At 36.5% G+C, this 16329-nt stretch overlaps 2 protein-coding genes across 2 annotated transcripts; one reads left to right on the forward strand and one right to left on the reverse strand.

Annotated features, from left to right (window-relative positions):
- Window positions 1-7312: 7312 nt before the first annotated feature.
- Window positions 7313-7672, forward strand: LOC141648968 (non-specific lipid-transfer protein 1-like). The gene has a single exon (XM_074457674.1). The coding sequence runs from the start codon at window positions 7313-7315 to the stop codon at window positions 7670-7672; it is 360 nt and encodes a 119-aa protein (XP_074313775.1).
- Window positions 7673-8624: 952 nt separating this feature from the next.
- Window positions 8625-10360, reverse strand: LOC141647562 (uncharacterized). The gene has a single exon (XM_074455792.1). The coding sequence runs from the start codon at window positions 10264-10266 to the stop codon at window positions 9040-9042; it is 1227 nt and encodes a 408-aa protein (XP_074311893.1). The 5' UTR covers window positions 10267-10360; the 3' UTR covers window positions 8625-9039.
- Window positions 10361-16329: the final 5969 nt, after the last annotated feature.

The raw sequence follows: 16329 nt of genomic DNA on the forward strand, positions 1-16329 counted from the left end.
CAATATTATTCGAAGTATCATCTCATCTCTTTTGTTCTCTTAACTCACTTTAATTCAATAAAGTTGAAGTTAAATTTTTAAAATAGTACCTAATTCACCCCCTCCCCCTCTTAGGTACTTGAATCCATAAACTCAACATCTTTGTATATCAACTACTCAGTGTAATAAAATTTCTATTTCATAAAAATCGTTGTTATAAACAACACAAAACCACAAGTCAAATAATCATACCTGGATTCCGGAAGGAGTACGAACTTAAAAATTGGCACTTGCACGGGAGAAAAGTGTCACAAAAGGAGTGTACTTCCACAGCAAGAAGCGACAATCATTCGCAGTGGGAAAGGAGTTGCGAAATTTGGGTTAAATCGATTGATTAGGGAATTGATTTGGGGGTTTATGTTTTAGGGTTTATGTTTGCAATTGAGGATTTATCGTATGAATTGGTGTTTTAGTTGGGTGGGGTAGTGTTATAATAAGTTAGGGGTAGTTTAGGTATATTACATAAGTTTAAGTCGTAATATCATACATAGAACGGGTTTTATAAAAATTGTTAGCGTAATCGATATTAGGGAGTAATTTTTAGGATTAAGTGATATTTAAGGCGGTAATTTGTACAAATGGACTTAAAAGGGGGTTATTTGTAAAAAACGGAACATAAAAAGGGGTTATATACAAAATTCACTAAAATTAACATGTTTATTTTCTCTCTAATCTCTTAGTTGTGGGGAGCTTAGTTATGCTACCTATCGTCATCTCCCAACTTTAAAATCTTGAAGAAGAACTCAATTAAGTTAGCCCATGACAAACCCACATCATCCACATTCGTCAAGTGACGACATATGTTGCGAAATGATAAAGCAAGCAGAGAGCCACAATATATTACTCCAGAAAATACGGTAATATTCTTTTCTCCAGTAAATATGTTGTTAATTATTGGTAATAAATTATCCATCGAATATTACACACTAATGTTGTGCTCCTCTTATCCTATTGATACTCAACAATGGCGGTATAATGACGATTAAGAAGCTGGATAAATAAACGGCAACAGGGATATGGTTGAGGACGCCATTTATTAAAAATAGTGTATGTATTTGTGTGACGAGAAGAATGAAGAATTGAAGAGTGCTTTGATTGTAGTGGTTGATGGGTATTGTCAATTTGTTAGTCCCTCCTATTCTCTAATATCTTACACATTTTCTAAAATGATAAATTTATAAAGATCTTTCATTTTCCTTATTTGTCTAATATTTATGGTTATAATAACTTATAACCGCACAATCTCTCACTTACTTTCATTTACATTCACACATTACTATACCACTAAATTTTACCCAAAAACAAATGTGGAAGAACTTAGGGGGTGTTTGGTTCACCCAAAAAAGGTATGAGGTATGGGTTTGGAATGAGTCAAACCCATACCAAGTGTTTGTTTGGCAAATACAAGGGTTTCATACCCATACCTCAAACCCATGAGGTATGGGTTTCTCATACCCAAGGAGGGGGGTGGGTATGAGATTGATACCCACGGGTATCAAACTAAATTGATCAAAAATATGAAAAAACAAATTATAGCATATTGTAAATCCAATTTTTTATATACTTATTTGGTTAACTAATCATTTTCATGATTTTATAATATTGAAAATTATTATTTATAATACTTTAATTTACGCATTTTAACCTTAATTGATGTTCAAATCCATACCACTCAAAAATGAACCAAACACAAGGTATGAGGAATCAAGTTCCAAACCCATACCACCCGGGTATGATTCCTGATTTCAACCCCATACCCGTGCACGAAACAAACGCCCCCTTAGTGAATAGGAGGGAGTATCATTTGTTTTAATTCGTTTGTTATTCTTTGTTCAACCTAAGTGGACTTAAGGGGTGTTCAACCATTTCTAACGGAAGTTGTTAACGGAGTTTGTCTAGTCCCTTATTTGGAAACTTCATAAGTATAGTTCCTTAACTGAAAAAATTGTCAAAGTTTAGACCTTTGTTTTACCCTTTACTCCTCTTAAAATTGTATGACTAAATAGTAAAAGTAATTATATTAGTAATGAAAATAATTGTACTAACATTGGATACAGTAATATGTTAGTAATCACTCATTTGAATAGTCAAAGTAACTATATTAGCAAGAGGAGCAGTAAAAGTAATAGAAGCAGCAACGAGAGTAGTGAAATTATCAATATTCATGCGGCAATAGTGAAAGTAACAATATTAACAATAATTACGTCGGGAGTAGTGAAAGTAACCGTACTAATAACGAATGTAATAAAAGTAACAATACTAACAACAAAAGAAAACATATGTGAACAATTATCTAACTAATCGATTTAAGTAAAATATTAAATAGCGGGAGTAGTGAATTTGTCTCATAATTTATTGCATCGTAATTTTAAGATATGACATAGAAAAATATATTAAAGATAAATTTATGAGTTATGCAACTTTAAATTAGTTTTATTTAATTAAAAATAAATTTTAATGCTAAATAGAAGCAGTCGGAGCAGAGCTAGGCACCAATACTAATATATACTCCGTAGTAGTCTGTTACGTTCTTTTCATATATAGAAACACTCATTTGTTAATTAAAAATTTAAAAGTAATACAGAGTAGATGAATATCTAAAGAACATGGAGTATAGAAGATTGAATTTATAACTAATATACTCGTATATTTTAGTTTCTATATCTTATTTTCAAACTCCTTCATATATAATACAAATTCTCATTGAAGACGGTCACTATTCATTACAAGTTGAAGACCGATAGCGCCATTTTCACAATATGCAAGTGGCAAATCAAGTGGGAATTAAATGAAGCACCCCACTTGCCTTCCTACTTGTGATATTGTGAGAGAAAGACATTATCTGTTTTCAGCTTGTGAGTTGTGACGGATAATGTCCGTCTGAAAATAGTAATTTTCTGAAATTAGCAACAAACGGCCAAATCCTCGTTTTTTTAGCCAAGAAAATGATCCCGATAACGTTTTAAAGTCTTACGCTCTGCCACTGCTTCATATAGGAACAAATAAATCGCAGATGGTGTGTAATTAGTCAATGGCATTTACTGAAGGTTGATTGTGATTGTAGAAGATAAATGCAGGTGAGAACGCTGTATGTGTTACTCCAACAAATGAAGGACGAATACGGTAAACATAAGAATAAAGAAAATTGAATGTGTATGTCAGTTCAATGAATGAGAGTAGGGATGGTGGTAGGGTTACGGACCTTACGGTAGTTGAATAACTATTAACCAAGCTCAGTTTTGGACAACACAAATTAGTAGGCACTCCCATTTCCTCATCACATGCAAATTAATCCTGTATGCATGCCCTACTTTACTTACGTACTCAACTAATTAATTCATTCAACTATGACGGTCATCTTTCTACTGAGTCATTATACAAATTATCATGGCGTAGTGAAAGGGGACTAGCAGGGGTGCTCGCCCTCGTTACAAATGAAAAAATTTGGAGTTTGTAGTTATATTTTTCAACTTTTTTCAAATTTACCTTATGAAATTACTCCTTCACTCTCGCTGTCAGAAAATCCTGACTTGGGCACTGCAAACCATGTATTATTTTACTTTATTATCCCAATTAAAATAAATTTCCACATTTACCATATTTAAACGAGAAATACATCAAAGTATTTTGTTTTACATAAATGACGATTTTATAAAAAACTTGTTCTTATACTACTATACAAAAGAAAATTTCTACTAGCTAGTGATATTCATTTTGAATAAACTCCACCGATTGGGGGCGGGGGGGAATTGTTTGTCATCTCCTGTTGATGAGATTACTTCCTCCAACACAGTGACGGTAGTCCCATGCCATGCCATGCACATTTGCACAATTTCAGAATTTCACCCATAAAAACTACTAGCATTCATACAGATCTCACCTACGCAACCCATGATCTATCCCACATTTTATTTATGTTCATGCTACAATAATGCTAGTACTATGATTTTACTCGTGTATATTATTTTCATTTGGTTTGGTACTTTGGTAGGCCAGGCCAAAGTACAAGATACTAGACCTTGTAAAACTCACCCGACACTAATAACCAGACGCAAACCTGATCGCGCTCGAATTGAGGACCCAAAATTCGAATTTATCTGACCCTATTTAACCCGATCAGAATGTTTATTAATGCATATTGGTCATTATCTCCAAATAACTTGATAGTAACTCACCCGAAATGGCCCGACCTACCCGCCCAAATTTTTGAAAACCCGAGCAACTCGAACTCGAATAGATTCAACCTGAACCAATCGACCTGTTTGCCAGGTCTACAATATGCGTGCCTAAACAGTATTACAGACTTACAATATAATAATCATTATGTCATAGTTGTATAATTTGTTATCAGCTAAATATAGTCTTAATTTTAAATAAATGTCGTTTGAGCTGAGTTTTACAAGTTTGATTAGTGATAAATTGTAAGTAGGGAGATCGTAGGGAAAGGCTTATAGCCAAATAATTCCTTGATAATCAATGCAACGTACAATGACTAACATATATACATCGACACCTCTAAACCCTAGTCAAACATATCCTACAAATATGGTAACAACCCATATAAAAGATAAGATATACACAAGAGAATATACATAAGGATATTTATGAAATATATGATAATAATATCATATATTTCCATACTCCCCCTTAAGTTGAGCATTGGGTAACCGAATGCCCAACTTACGCTGTAAATAGTCGAATGCTTCCCCACCAAGTGCTTTAGTGAAAAGATCCGCTATTTGTTCCTTACTCCGAACATGGCTCGTCATAATATCTTTGTTTACCAAATGTTGTCGAATAAAATGACAGTCTATTTCGATATGCTTAGTACGATCATGAAAGACGGGGTTTTTAGCGATGTGCATAGCTGCTTCATTATCACAAAGAACTCTCATAGGTTGAGGATGACTAATGTCGAGTGACTTTAAGAAGCTTTTGATCCAAAGTAGTTCACTCGTTACAGCCGCCATGGCCCTAAGATTCGCTTCGGCGCAGATGACTTCGCTCATCGTAGGTTGCTTCTTCGCCCGCCAAGAGATAGGAGTATTTCCTAATGATACAAAATACCCAGTTAAAGATCTCCTTGTCAATGGACATCTCCCCCAATCCGAGTCCGAGTACCCATGAAGTTGGAAAGTCGTGTCTTTGTGCATTACAATTCCTTTCCCCGGGGTCCCTTTAATGTAGCGTATGGCACGTAATGCCGCGTCCCAATGTTCTTTTCTCGGTTTGTGAACGAATTGAGATAGGATGTGCACCACGTAGACTAAGTCGGGTCGAGTAATGGTTAAGTAGACTAATCGACCGACCAACCTTCGATACATCGAAGGGTCCTTCAACAAATGTCCCCCTGCCAACGCTAATTGATGATTTTGTGGGATTGGAGTATTAACCGGTTTTGCTCCTTCCATCTTAGCTTCTCGAATTATTTCCATTGCATATTTACGTTGACTCAAAAAGAGTCCCGTTGGTCCATGCGCAACTTCAATACCCAAGAAATACTTGAGTCGACCAAGATCTTTTATTCCAAAACTTGTGTCAAGAAATCGTTTCAAATCATCGCAAGCTTTATCATTGTTGCTAACTACCACCATGTCATCAACATAAACTAGAATGCCAAGGAAAACGCCTCCCTTGTGCTTCGTAAATAGTGAATAGTCGGCCATTGATTGTGTAAAGCCATAACCGTTTAATGCAGCTGTTAATTTTGAGAACCAATTTCTTGACGCTTGTTTTAAACCATATAAAGATTTTTGTAGTCGACATACCTTATTTGTCCCAGTAGCCGTGAAACCGGGTGGCAATTTCATGTAAACCTCTTCGTTCAAATCTCCATGGAGAAAAGCATTGTTCACATCTAGCTGCGCTATGTTCCAATTCTTTGCTACTGCGACAACTAACAAACATCGAACACTAGTCATTTTAGCAACCGGCGCGAAGGTTTCATGATAATCTACCCCTTCAATTTGAGTAAATCCTTGAGCCACTAATCGTGCCTTATATCGTTCTATGGTTCCATCCGCCTTGTGCTTGATTTTAAAGACCCATTTGCAACCTATTGGTTTCTTACCATTGGGTAGGTCAACAACGGTCCGAGTCCCCTGTTTACACTCCGTGAGTTCAGTTTTGAGTTGATGAACTCGAGGCGCGTTGCCAGCCGAGTATCGTTCTTTCAACTCTTTCCAGATTTCATCAACAGTGGCGCCGGAAAAAGTGATACTAGGATGCAATTTCTCGTCGATGACGCTACGCAACCAAGCCTTCACCATAGCATTACACTGACGCCAAGCTACACCTTCATATGAATTTTCGTCTGTGGGTTTCGTGATGGTGCCATCAACAAAACCGAGTTTGTTCTTTGCGTCAAGCCCATTACGAACCGCATCGGCCCACAGATCATAGTTCTCACCGTTGAACATCGTCTGAGTCAGTTTGAGACTCGGACTATCAGAAGGATGAAGAAATAACGGTGATGATGGTGGTATAGTCATCTTGTCGTGACCATCATCTCCGCTCCCTTTCCCTGCATCTCCGATTTTCGTCATAGAAATTTTGTGTGATTATGTTTTGATAGAGAATATTGAATCGTTTGTTAAAATGAATTGATGCGAGGATCACTCCTGCTCCGATGATACCATGATAAATTGTAAGTAGGGAGATCGTAGGGAAAGGCTTATAGCCAAATAATTCCTTGATAATCAATGCAACGTACAATGACTAACATATATACATCGACACCTCTAAACCCTAGTCAAACATATCCTACAAATATGGTAACAACCCATATAAAAGATAAGATATACACAAGAGAATATACATAAGGATATTTATGAAATATATGATAATATATGATAATAATATCATATATTTCCATAATTAGGACCAATGGTGGAGTCAAAGGATTAATCGCATCGGCTAAACAATGAAAAAAACATTAGTTTCGAGTTGAAATTTTCTTTTTTCTTTTCTTTTTTAAGTGTATTTTATTACATTAGTAGTTACTCGGTTACTCCTACCATATTTTCTCGCCCCCTGACATCAAATAATCCTTACACTGCCATTGTTTGGACCTAATTCATAAGTGCCGGATATCGGTTAAAACTGAACCGTTTAACCATTTACAAACCAAAATTGACCGTACAAATAAGATAGATAGAGTAATAATGTCGCCCTATAAATGTTATAGAGGTTCGATCCCTTTCCTCCATTCTCATTCCTCATCACAAGAAACATACAAAACCTAAAACACAAATAAGTTCTATAGCTTCTCACTATGGCTATTAACATGAATCACACTATAACCTTAGCAATCATCGGAATTTTGTTATTGAGCGTGGCACCATGGACCGATGGTGCACTAACCTGTGGCGCCGTGGCCCAGTCATTGGTCCCGTGCCTCAACTACTTCCGGGGTGGTGGTATCGGCTCTGTTCCCCCTGGGTGTTGCAACGGGATCCGAAGCCTGAACAACAATGCTAGAACCACCCCGGACCGTCAAACAGTTTGCGGGTGCCTTAAAGAAGCTGCCAATTCCTTGAGGAATATTAATATTGGATTAGCTGCTTCTATTCCACCTAAATGTGGTGTTAACATCCCTTACAAGCTTGATCCTGCTACTGATTGCTCCAAGTAATTTCTTGATTCCCATTTTGCCATTCCATTAATTTAAAAAATTACAATACTAGAGTTCGCTTTTATTTAATGAGCTTATTAGTTTTATAAAACCGTTTCCTATAAGTTGATGTGTTTATTTTGAAAATGATCGTTATGGACATCCCGAGGCAGCTAGGCGACTAGGCATACCTGATACCTTAGTCTTGGTAGCTTTTAAATTTATACACACTTTATTTTTCGCTCTTTGTCGATTTTAGAATAATATATTCTAATTATTCTGAAATCGAGAAAGAGCAATCATTGAGGATATTAGATCATTAAATTATTGATTGTATCATTTTGTAATGATTATGAGGATTGACGATGTTGTTGATGCAATGCAGAATCCGCTAAGAAACGATGAATCATGTGTGGTCCAGAAAAGCGTCAAAAAATGATCGTACGAGACTACTAGCTGCTCTGCTATTACTACTACTACTACTACTACTACTAGCTTATGGCGTGGATTTGGGACCCGAATCCATTTTCTTTCTATTATTATCGATTACTAGTGCTTTAAATCAGGGGTTTTTTTTTTCTATCTTTGATGTATGTGTGTCAGTGTGTTCTTATGTATGGTCTTGAATAATGAAATCAACTTCTAATTTAGTCTCTTACTGAAGTGCAATGAGATAATAAAAGATGTATGAATCAACCCCGGACCAAAGAATGGCCAAATGCAAGTCAGGTACTTCGAGATTGACTTGTTAACTTTGTCATTGACAGGGTCTATCTACGACAAATCAAATAGATCGATCATATGGATATGTTAACTAACTTAGCTACTGCGGCAAAGGGTGGTACTAGTACGTACAATGTGATTTGGGTTTGAAAGCATCAAAATTTCCATTTAGCTCCATTTCCACCAAAAAAACCGAACACAACACACTAGTTAATATACAACCATGAGAAAGAAGCTGAAAATAGCCAAATCTGAAAAAAAGTAGCATAAACTGTCCTGATCTTAATGCAGCATTCTAAGTCGGCTCTATTCATACACAATATAATCTCGTCTTTTTTCTATGGCTCAATAGACTCAAGTCACTCTTACAGCCTCTCTTAGGTATCTGGTTATAGCGCAAATATACACCAGCTAGCAGCTAACAAAAGTGGATAACTTTGAATTTATTGCAACCCAGTAAAAAAAAAGGTGCCGTTTTTCATCATTCTATAAGCAGCTAGCAAAAATGGATAACTCAATGATGACATGTTTGGTAGAAATTAAAACTTCTAAGTACAAAGAACGCAGCAGAATTGAGGAATTAGGATTTACGAAGCAAACAACCTTAAGGAAGTATTAGGATTTAAGAATTTAGTATTACCTCGAACCCATCCTTCCAGCAGTACCTAATTCATTTCCATTAGCCTGATAGTTTTTGACGTCCCCAGTGTCTGACAATCTCTGCTGCTAAGATAATTTTTATAGAGATCAGGTACATCATCCTTAAATGGCTGAACAAACTTTAGGAAGAACTTAGATTCAGTTAAAACAGCGGCATTGTAAAGAGTGCAAGCAGTTGAAATCAAGCCTTTCTCCCTCAAAACGACCAAGATTCTTTGTCTAGGCAATAGTCTCGTTTCAAGGCTACACGTGAGCAGGGCAGGACGGCATGCCAAGAATGTAGGCTCATAACCCATTTCATTCATGAGAAATTCCAAAGATTTAGTAAGCCTTGCTTCAGAAATTCGTAAAAAGTGAGGCAACTTCTTGACAAGTGTCATGATATGAGATTGGTTCCAACCAAAGCTCTTAAGCAACTGAATCTTAGACTCAATGAGCTCCGGTGTATAGCAACCAAAGACATGAACGCCGTACAAAAACATTCCAGAAGTTGGTGAAATACCCCATTTGTGTTCAACCTCCATCAATGTCTTTCTAAATAACTCGGAGTTCCTCAAAAAGGTCCCTTCATGACGAACAATGTGACGCCTTATAATGTCAGTCGAAATGCCATAATCATTTTCCAGCAATCGCACATTAGAAATCAGATGATCACGAGATGATGCGTTTGCCCAAAACAATCGTCGTTTTTTCAAAAATGAAACTAAGTTCTCAGGAGTACCGAGTAATTCACTAAAATCCTGAAGCACAGAGTCTAAACGATGGATAACAAGATTGGGATTAGCTGAAATAACAGAAATTAAATCGGAGGCAGAAATACCCAAATCCTGAAGAACCTTAAATTTAGGAATTAGGGTTTGATGAAGCTTAATATTTAATATCGGAGGGTAACAAGAGACGAGATTCCTAATTTGGGAATCATTAAAACCATGTGATTTGAAGAAATGAATGACAGAATTAGCATTCGCAGCGAAAGTTAAAGCACTAACCCTACTATGTCCACCATCAGCTCGCCAGCCTGCTGCGATTTTGGGGGAAATGGAGAGAGATTGTTGTTCAGAAAACCCTAGATTTTCAACTAAAAATTTGGGGAGAGATGAAGATGGATGTTCTGCTTCTTGTTGTTGCTGTTTTGTAGAGAATGAAGAATAAGAAGATGACGAAAACAGATGACGAAGAGGTCGGAAGCCATTGGTAGAGGAGGCGGAGCACTTGCACACAAATTTCAACATCACTCTGATTTTTACACTACACTAAAGAAAGTGGCGCCGTGACGGTAACCAAATTAAATGTAGGGTATTATATAAAGGGTTGATGAACTAGATAACGTTTATAAGAGGGATAAAAGTTAACGGGTTAATTGGAACGGGTTTACGTAGGATTATTCGTTATATATTAAGGTGAAATTAAGTTATTCCGGTCATTTTAAATTTTGGGCGTGGAAATAAAGTTGTAGATATCCGTATCTGTCGATATTGAAATTTATAGAGAACCCGCCAGCCACCCGATGACGATAGGACACATGTATTCTCAAATGACGTGCTCGTGATACGGATACGTCACATGGATGTCAAGCAAGTTTACGTCGACGGTTTCTGTTAATTTAAATAGTTATTTAAATTGACATTTTAAATGTTGTGAAATAAATGGTTATTTGTTTCTTTACATTTTGGTTTTGAAATTTATGAAATAAAAGTTTTTATTTCATTTATTTAAGATTTGATGATTTTTTGAAATAAATGTAATTTGTTTCATTCGATTTGAATTTAATTCAAGTTGCGAGCTTTTATTTACGATTTATCGTTATAAATTGTTTTTAAAAGTTTTAATTTGGATTTTTTATTTTTTGGTTTAAAAAATCAAAGTATTATTTTTGGATTTTGATTTTTGGTTTAAAAAATCAAAGTATGTGTTTTTGTGACGGTTTTTATTTATCGTTTTGTTTAATTCAAAATTTCGAGTTTTTAAAGCGATGTTTTAAGCCCATTTTTAAGCGCTTTGAGGAGCGATTTTGAAGCACGATTTGGGCCGATTTTTAGCACGAGTCTCGAGGCAACCAAAGACCCATTACCTTCCCCTAAAACCCAAGTTCGAACCCCCACAATAGCAGCCCAATCCCTCTCCTTTAGCTCGACCAAAACCAAACTCAAGCAGCTCGTGTCCTCCACCCGCGTGCTCTGTTTTGGCAGCCCATAACCGACACCAAACACCTTCCAATTCGAACTCCTTCTAGCCCGACTCCTCCTCCTAGCTTAGCCAACATATCTACCCTCAACCATGGTCCATAGCTTGTCCTAACCAAGTCATAAACCAAGCCATACGAGCCACAAAGCCTACCCGAGCCCTTCCCGTGCTCTGTTTTTCGTGAGCTCTTGGAGCTCGTTTCTTGAGCTCCAAGTTCCTCCATCGACTTTCCTCTCCTTGCCCATCAAGTAAGATATCTTCCTTATATTCCTACCTTCCATTGCCAGGCAAAAAGATCAGAAAAAAGATAGAGAATAAGCTTGCATAAGATAATTACCAAAAAACTGAGTCCTATGACTTTCATATTCTCTAAACCCTAGTTTCCTAAGCTTATATAAGCTTTACTAATGAAACCTAGTGCTCACATATCATGAAACGTGCCTCAAACAATCAGAAAACGCAAGGAAGATCTCCATCTTCTTCCTCGAGTTCAACCGTACCCAAAAAACAGAGGACTGCTGCCACCTCTTGAAAACCCACTCGAAACCACCCCAAATCACAACCACAATTCGTGAAATTTGACGTACACAATATAGGTAGTTCCCTTGATTGATTCGTGCCTTAAGGAAACGCACTTGGTAACGTTTTGAGCGTTAAATTGCTCGATACTTTACCTTGCGCGATTTTTATAAGTTTCTGACCAGCACTGTCGTGCTTCGTTTTTAATCGTTTTCAGTTTGGTTTTTTGTTAAAGATCAAAACTTTGGAGTTTGAGGATTCCAAAACATCTTTCGTTTGAAAAATCGTTGAGTATTGTAGTCGTGGTGATCGTTTGAAAATCGCCGCGCAAGTGTGCCAAACGCGTGAAACGTGTTTGTGTGGTTCAAAGCTTGATTTCGTTTGACTGATTTGAAAACTATCGTAGACGTACCAAGAAGCTTGCATCTGAGATACATGTAAGTTAAGGGTGCCAAAAATCACTCCTTTCTTCCCTTAATGCAATTTATTTCATTAATTATCGCTTTTATCGTTTTATCGTATTAATTATGTTTTTTATGCGATAATATTGTTATTGTTGATAATTATGGAGGAGGACGGGTTTTGTATGATGAGGAATGCCGATGGATGGCTTATTGCTTGTGTGGATTATTTTTTGTTAGGAATTAGACGATTTATATTGTTATATGAATTGTTTTCGTATGTTTATCGTTAATTATGCTAGGTTTATTCTCGTATGTTTAGATCTATGTTTAATTTAATGTTTATGTTGTAAATCTGAAATTATAACATGCTTTTTATATTTAATTAGTGTGTTTATAATTAAAGTTTGGATCTCTGTTATGTTTTGTTAATTTATGATTAATTGGATTAAATAATGAAAATGTTTAATTTTAATTCATATGTTAACATGATTTATGAGATGTATGTTTGAACATGAGGCTTACTTGCTTAAATTAGATTATGCGTGTTTGTATGCTTTAATTTGGTTGTTTATTCACATGTTAGTTTAATTAATTAGGTTTAATTAATTAGAATTGCATGAAATCGCATAAATTTGAATTGTTTATGTCGATTTGTTTGTCTCACATGTATGCCGTGTGTTTGTCTCATATGGCTCGGTTTTCTAGGCTAAGAATTAGTCTAATTTATGTATGATCGATATGATTCACATGATTAGATAAGCATGTTTGGATTTAATTGTTTTTTTTGGTGGAATGTTAGTAGTATTAATATTAATATCAAAAAGTCCCAATTACACCAATATACATCATATCAGATTTGTGAACTATTCAAAATTTTTAATGCTATTGCCTATGTACAATAAAAAAACATCAGATGATAGACAATGCACTACACCAATTTCTATCTTGTGTACCCATATTTCCAATGAAAGAACAATTAACACGCCTGCAGCAATCCTTTTTTACTTGATTAAACAGCTGAACAGGATGCATAACATAGTTTTCCAACCTGCAAATATTCATGCATTTCCACACCCAATAATGGATTCCAACCACAGAAGCAATGATGATCTGACGTGCAAGTGCAGTAATACCTCTTATCTTCAATAAAAGAGTCAAGTTCTGGAGATTAGTAACTGGAATATGAACCCAGTCTGCAAGTAGCTGCATATATCTCTTCATATAGCAGCAATTTTGAAACAAGTGCAGGTGACTCTCAGGTTCTAAACCACAGAGAAAACATTCTTCAGGCACATCCATTCCCCTAAATTTCAACCTATCCAGGGTAAACAGTCATTTCTGTTGTATCAACCACATAATAAACTCCCATCTAGGAACATTATATCTATTCCAAACTACCTTATACCATTGAACTTTAATGCTAGGTTCTTCAGTTAACCATTTGTATCCATCTGCAATATGATACTCCTTATCAGAGCCTCTCCATTTGCCATTGATGTAGCCATTTTTTAGGGTGTTTTTAACCTCACAGATTTCTCTCCAAGCCCAAGAGCTATAAGAAGTAGGTTCATAGGACAGCCAAGGATGGCCTTTTAAATACACATTATCAACCCATTTAATCCATAAATGGTCTTGTTTTGAAGCCAACCACCAGACTAGTTTTCCTATAGCTGCAATGTTCCAAGCCTTGCTATCAATTATACCCAAACCACCTTGCTCCTTCCCTTGACAAAGTACATTCCAGGCCACCAAGGGGGCTTTAGAATATTTATCCTCTCCTTCCCATAAAAAAATTCTTGCAGAGAGCTTGTATTCTGTCCATGACACCCATAGGCAAAACAAAAATCTGAGACCAATAATTATGAATAGTAGAGAGGGCAGATTTCACCAGAATTAATCTTCCAGAGTAGGAGATCTTCCTGCTATTCCAACCTCTTATTCTACTAATCATTCTATCAATCAGAATGTTACAATCAATCTTAGAAAGCCTCTTATGAGAAATCTTCACTCCCAAATATTTGAAAGGTAATTCCCCCTTCTTAAAGCCAGTACCATGGAGTACTTTCTTAACTGTAGCAGCATCCATTCCATTGCAATAGAGATCCGACTTCTAAGAATTAATATCCAAACTAGAAGCATTAGAGAATTTTTTGAACAGTTCCATGACAATACAGATGAACTTAACATTCCCCTTGCAAAATAAAAGCAAATCATCTGCAAACATAAGATTATTTAACTTAATATTCTTACATAGGGGATGATATTGAAAGCCAAGCAAGCCATCAGCAAATATCAACAATCTACTTCAGTACTCCATACAGAGGGTAAAGAGCAAAAGGGAGATAGGGTCCCCTTGTCTCAATCCTCTGTAACCATTAAAATAGCCATGAACCTGCCCATTCAGATCAATAGAGAAAGAAGTAGTATTCACACACTGCATAATCAACTTAGGGGGGAAGATTAGGCTAGTCAACATTTGCTCCACAAAGACCCATTCAATTGAGTCATAAGCCTTCCTGAGGTCCACCTTCATTAGACATCTAGGTGAGACACCTTTCCTAGTATACAACCTGACTAGATCTTGGCTAATCAAGATGTTACCAAGAATGCTCCTCCCTTGAATGAAAGCACATTGAGCAGGATTGATGATATTTGGTAAACACCCACTGATTCTATTGCAAAGAATTTTAGATATCACCTTGTAATGTAAGTTGCAGCAAGCAATTGGCCCGAACTCTTTCACAGATTTTGGGAAATCAACCTTAGGAATTGTAGATACCTCGTTTCTGCATCTCCCGTCAAACACTCAGTGATGATTGGGCCGCATGTTTAGCATATGTCGCGATTTTATGATATTTCATAAATCGGTTAATAAAAGGTAACTCATACATTTATGTCTACCCCTTTATTGTCATCTAGGTGTCATTACGGTCGTTTTGGCAGTAATTAGAGTACATTTGGAGTCCGGGTCAAAAACCGTCTTCATTTCCTAAAACCGCCAAATCCCAAGTCAAAAAGCAATGTGCTTGTCTACCTAAGGTTAGGATGTCATAAAATGTTAGGAGTATATCTCCTTTTGAGTCCCGTGTCATTTCTTTGGGCTAAACTTAAAGTTTACATTACAAAATGTGCATTTCATTTAGTTAAAATGACAACCCGACCCTTAGGCCCGTTTTACGAGGTGATAACGACTTTTTTGGGTCTGGCCTATTTCACAGAAAATTCTAGATCTTTGTTTTAGATTTCCAACGCCACCGAAATCACCTTAATCCGAGTCTTGCAGAGAAAGTTATGCCTAAAATACAACGAGCTGTTAAACGCGTTTTCTACGCGCAGAAGAACCCTACCCGAGAAAGGACGCAGCAAATGCTGCGCCTCTTTGAAGGATCGCAGCACCTGCTGCGCCTTTTCTCAGGGCTTTCTTTTCGTCGAAGTTTCCGTGTTTAAACTAAGTCGGTTGTTTTCGGATCTTTCTTTCCTATTCCTTTCCAAATTCTACCCTTACCATAATTCCTTCGTGTGTTTAGTATAAATAGAGGCATTTGCCTCACATTTTTTTCACGCGATTGTCCGCCCTTCTCGTCTCCCTTTGCATTCTAAGACCTTGCTCTAAGCTTTCGACGCCTACGTGCTTGATCCATCGACCACGTAATCTCATATCATTTTGAGTACCAGTCACGTTGCATGACCGACCAATTTGACCACTACAAAATTAATCAATTAATCAATCTTTTTTAATTCCTTTTTCAAGGGCACTTTCATATTTGCATAGATCGAGCCGAGTTACCACTTAAAACCGATTTAGTTAAATCCCGCGACGCTAACATGTAAGTCTGAGGGTGTAAAATCCCAATTTTATTTATTGTACTTTTTATTTTGTAATTAATGTACAAGATTATGTCATAAGCACGTTCAAAATCGTCTTTAAAAACTATCTTTTAAAACCGTATTTATAAAACAGCGGAGGACTGACGTTGAGAAGAAACGCAGCAGCAGTTGCGCCTCTTCGAAGAGTCGTAGTACATGCTGCGCCTCTTCCCGAGGCAGCCGCTGCTCCTGCTCTTCTTCTTCTTCTTCGATCTTCTGCAACTTTTCTATTGTTCTTATTTCTTTCGTTTCTTTTGTTCGTTTTAGTATATAAACCATGTTTTATTAATCCTTTTTAAATTATAAAGTTTAATCTCGGCT

The sequence above is a fragment of the Silene latifolia genome, chromosome 3, assembly GCF_048544455.1.
Source record: "Silene latifolia isolate original U9 population chromosome 3, ASM4854445v1, whole genome shotgun sequence".
NCBI classification, from domain to species: domain Eukaryota; kingdom Viridiplantae; phylum Streptophyta; class Magnoliopsida; order Caryophyllales; family Caryophyllaceae; genus Silene; species Silene latifolia.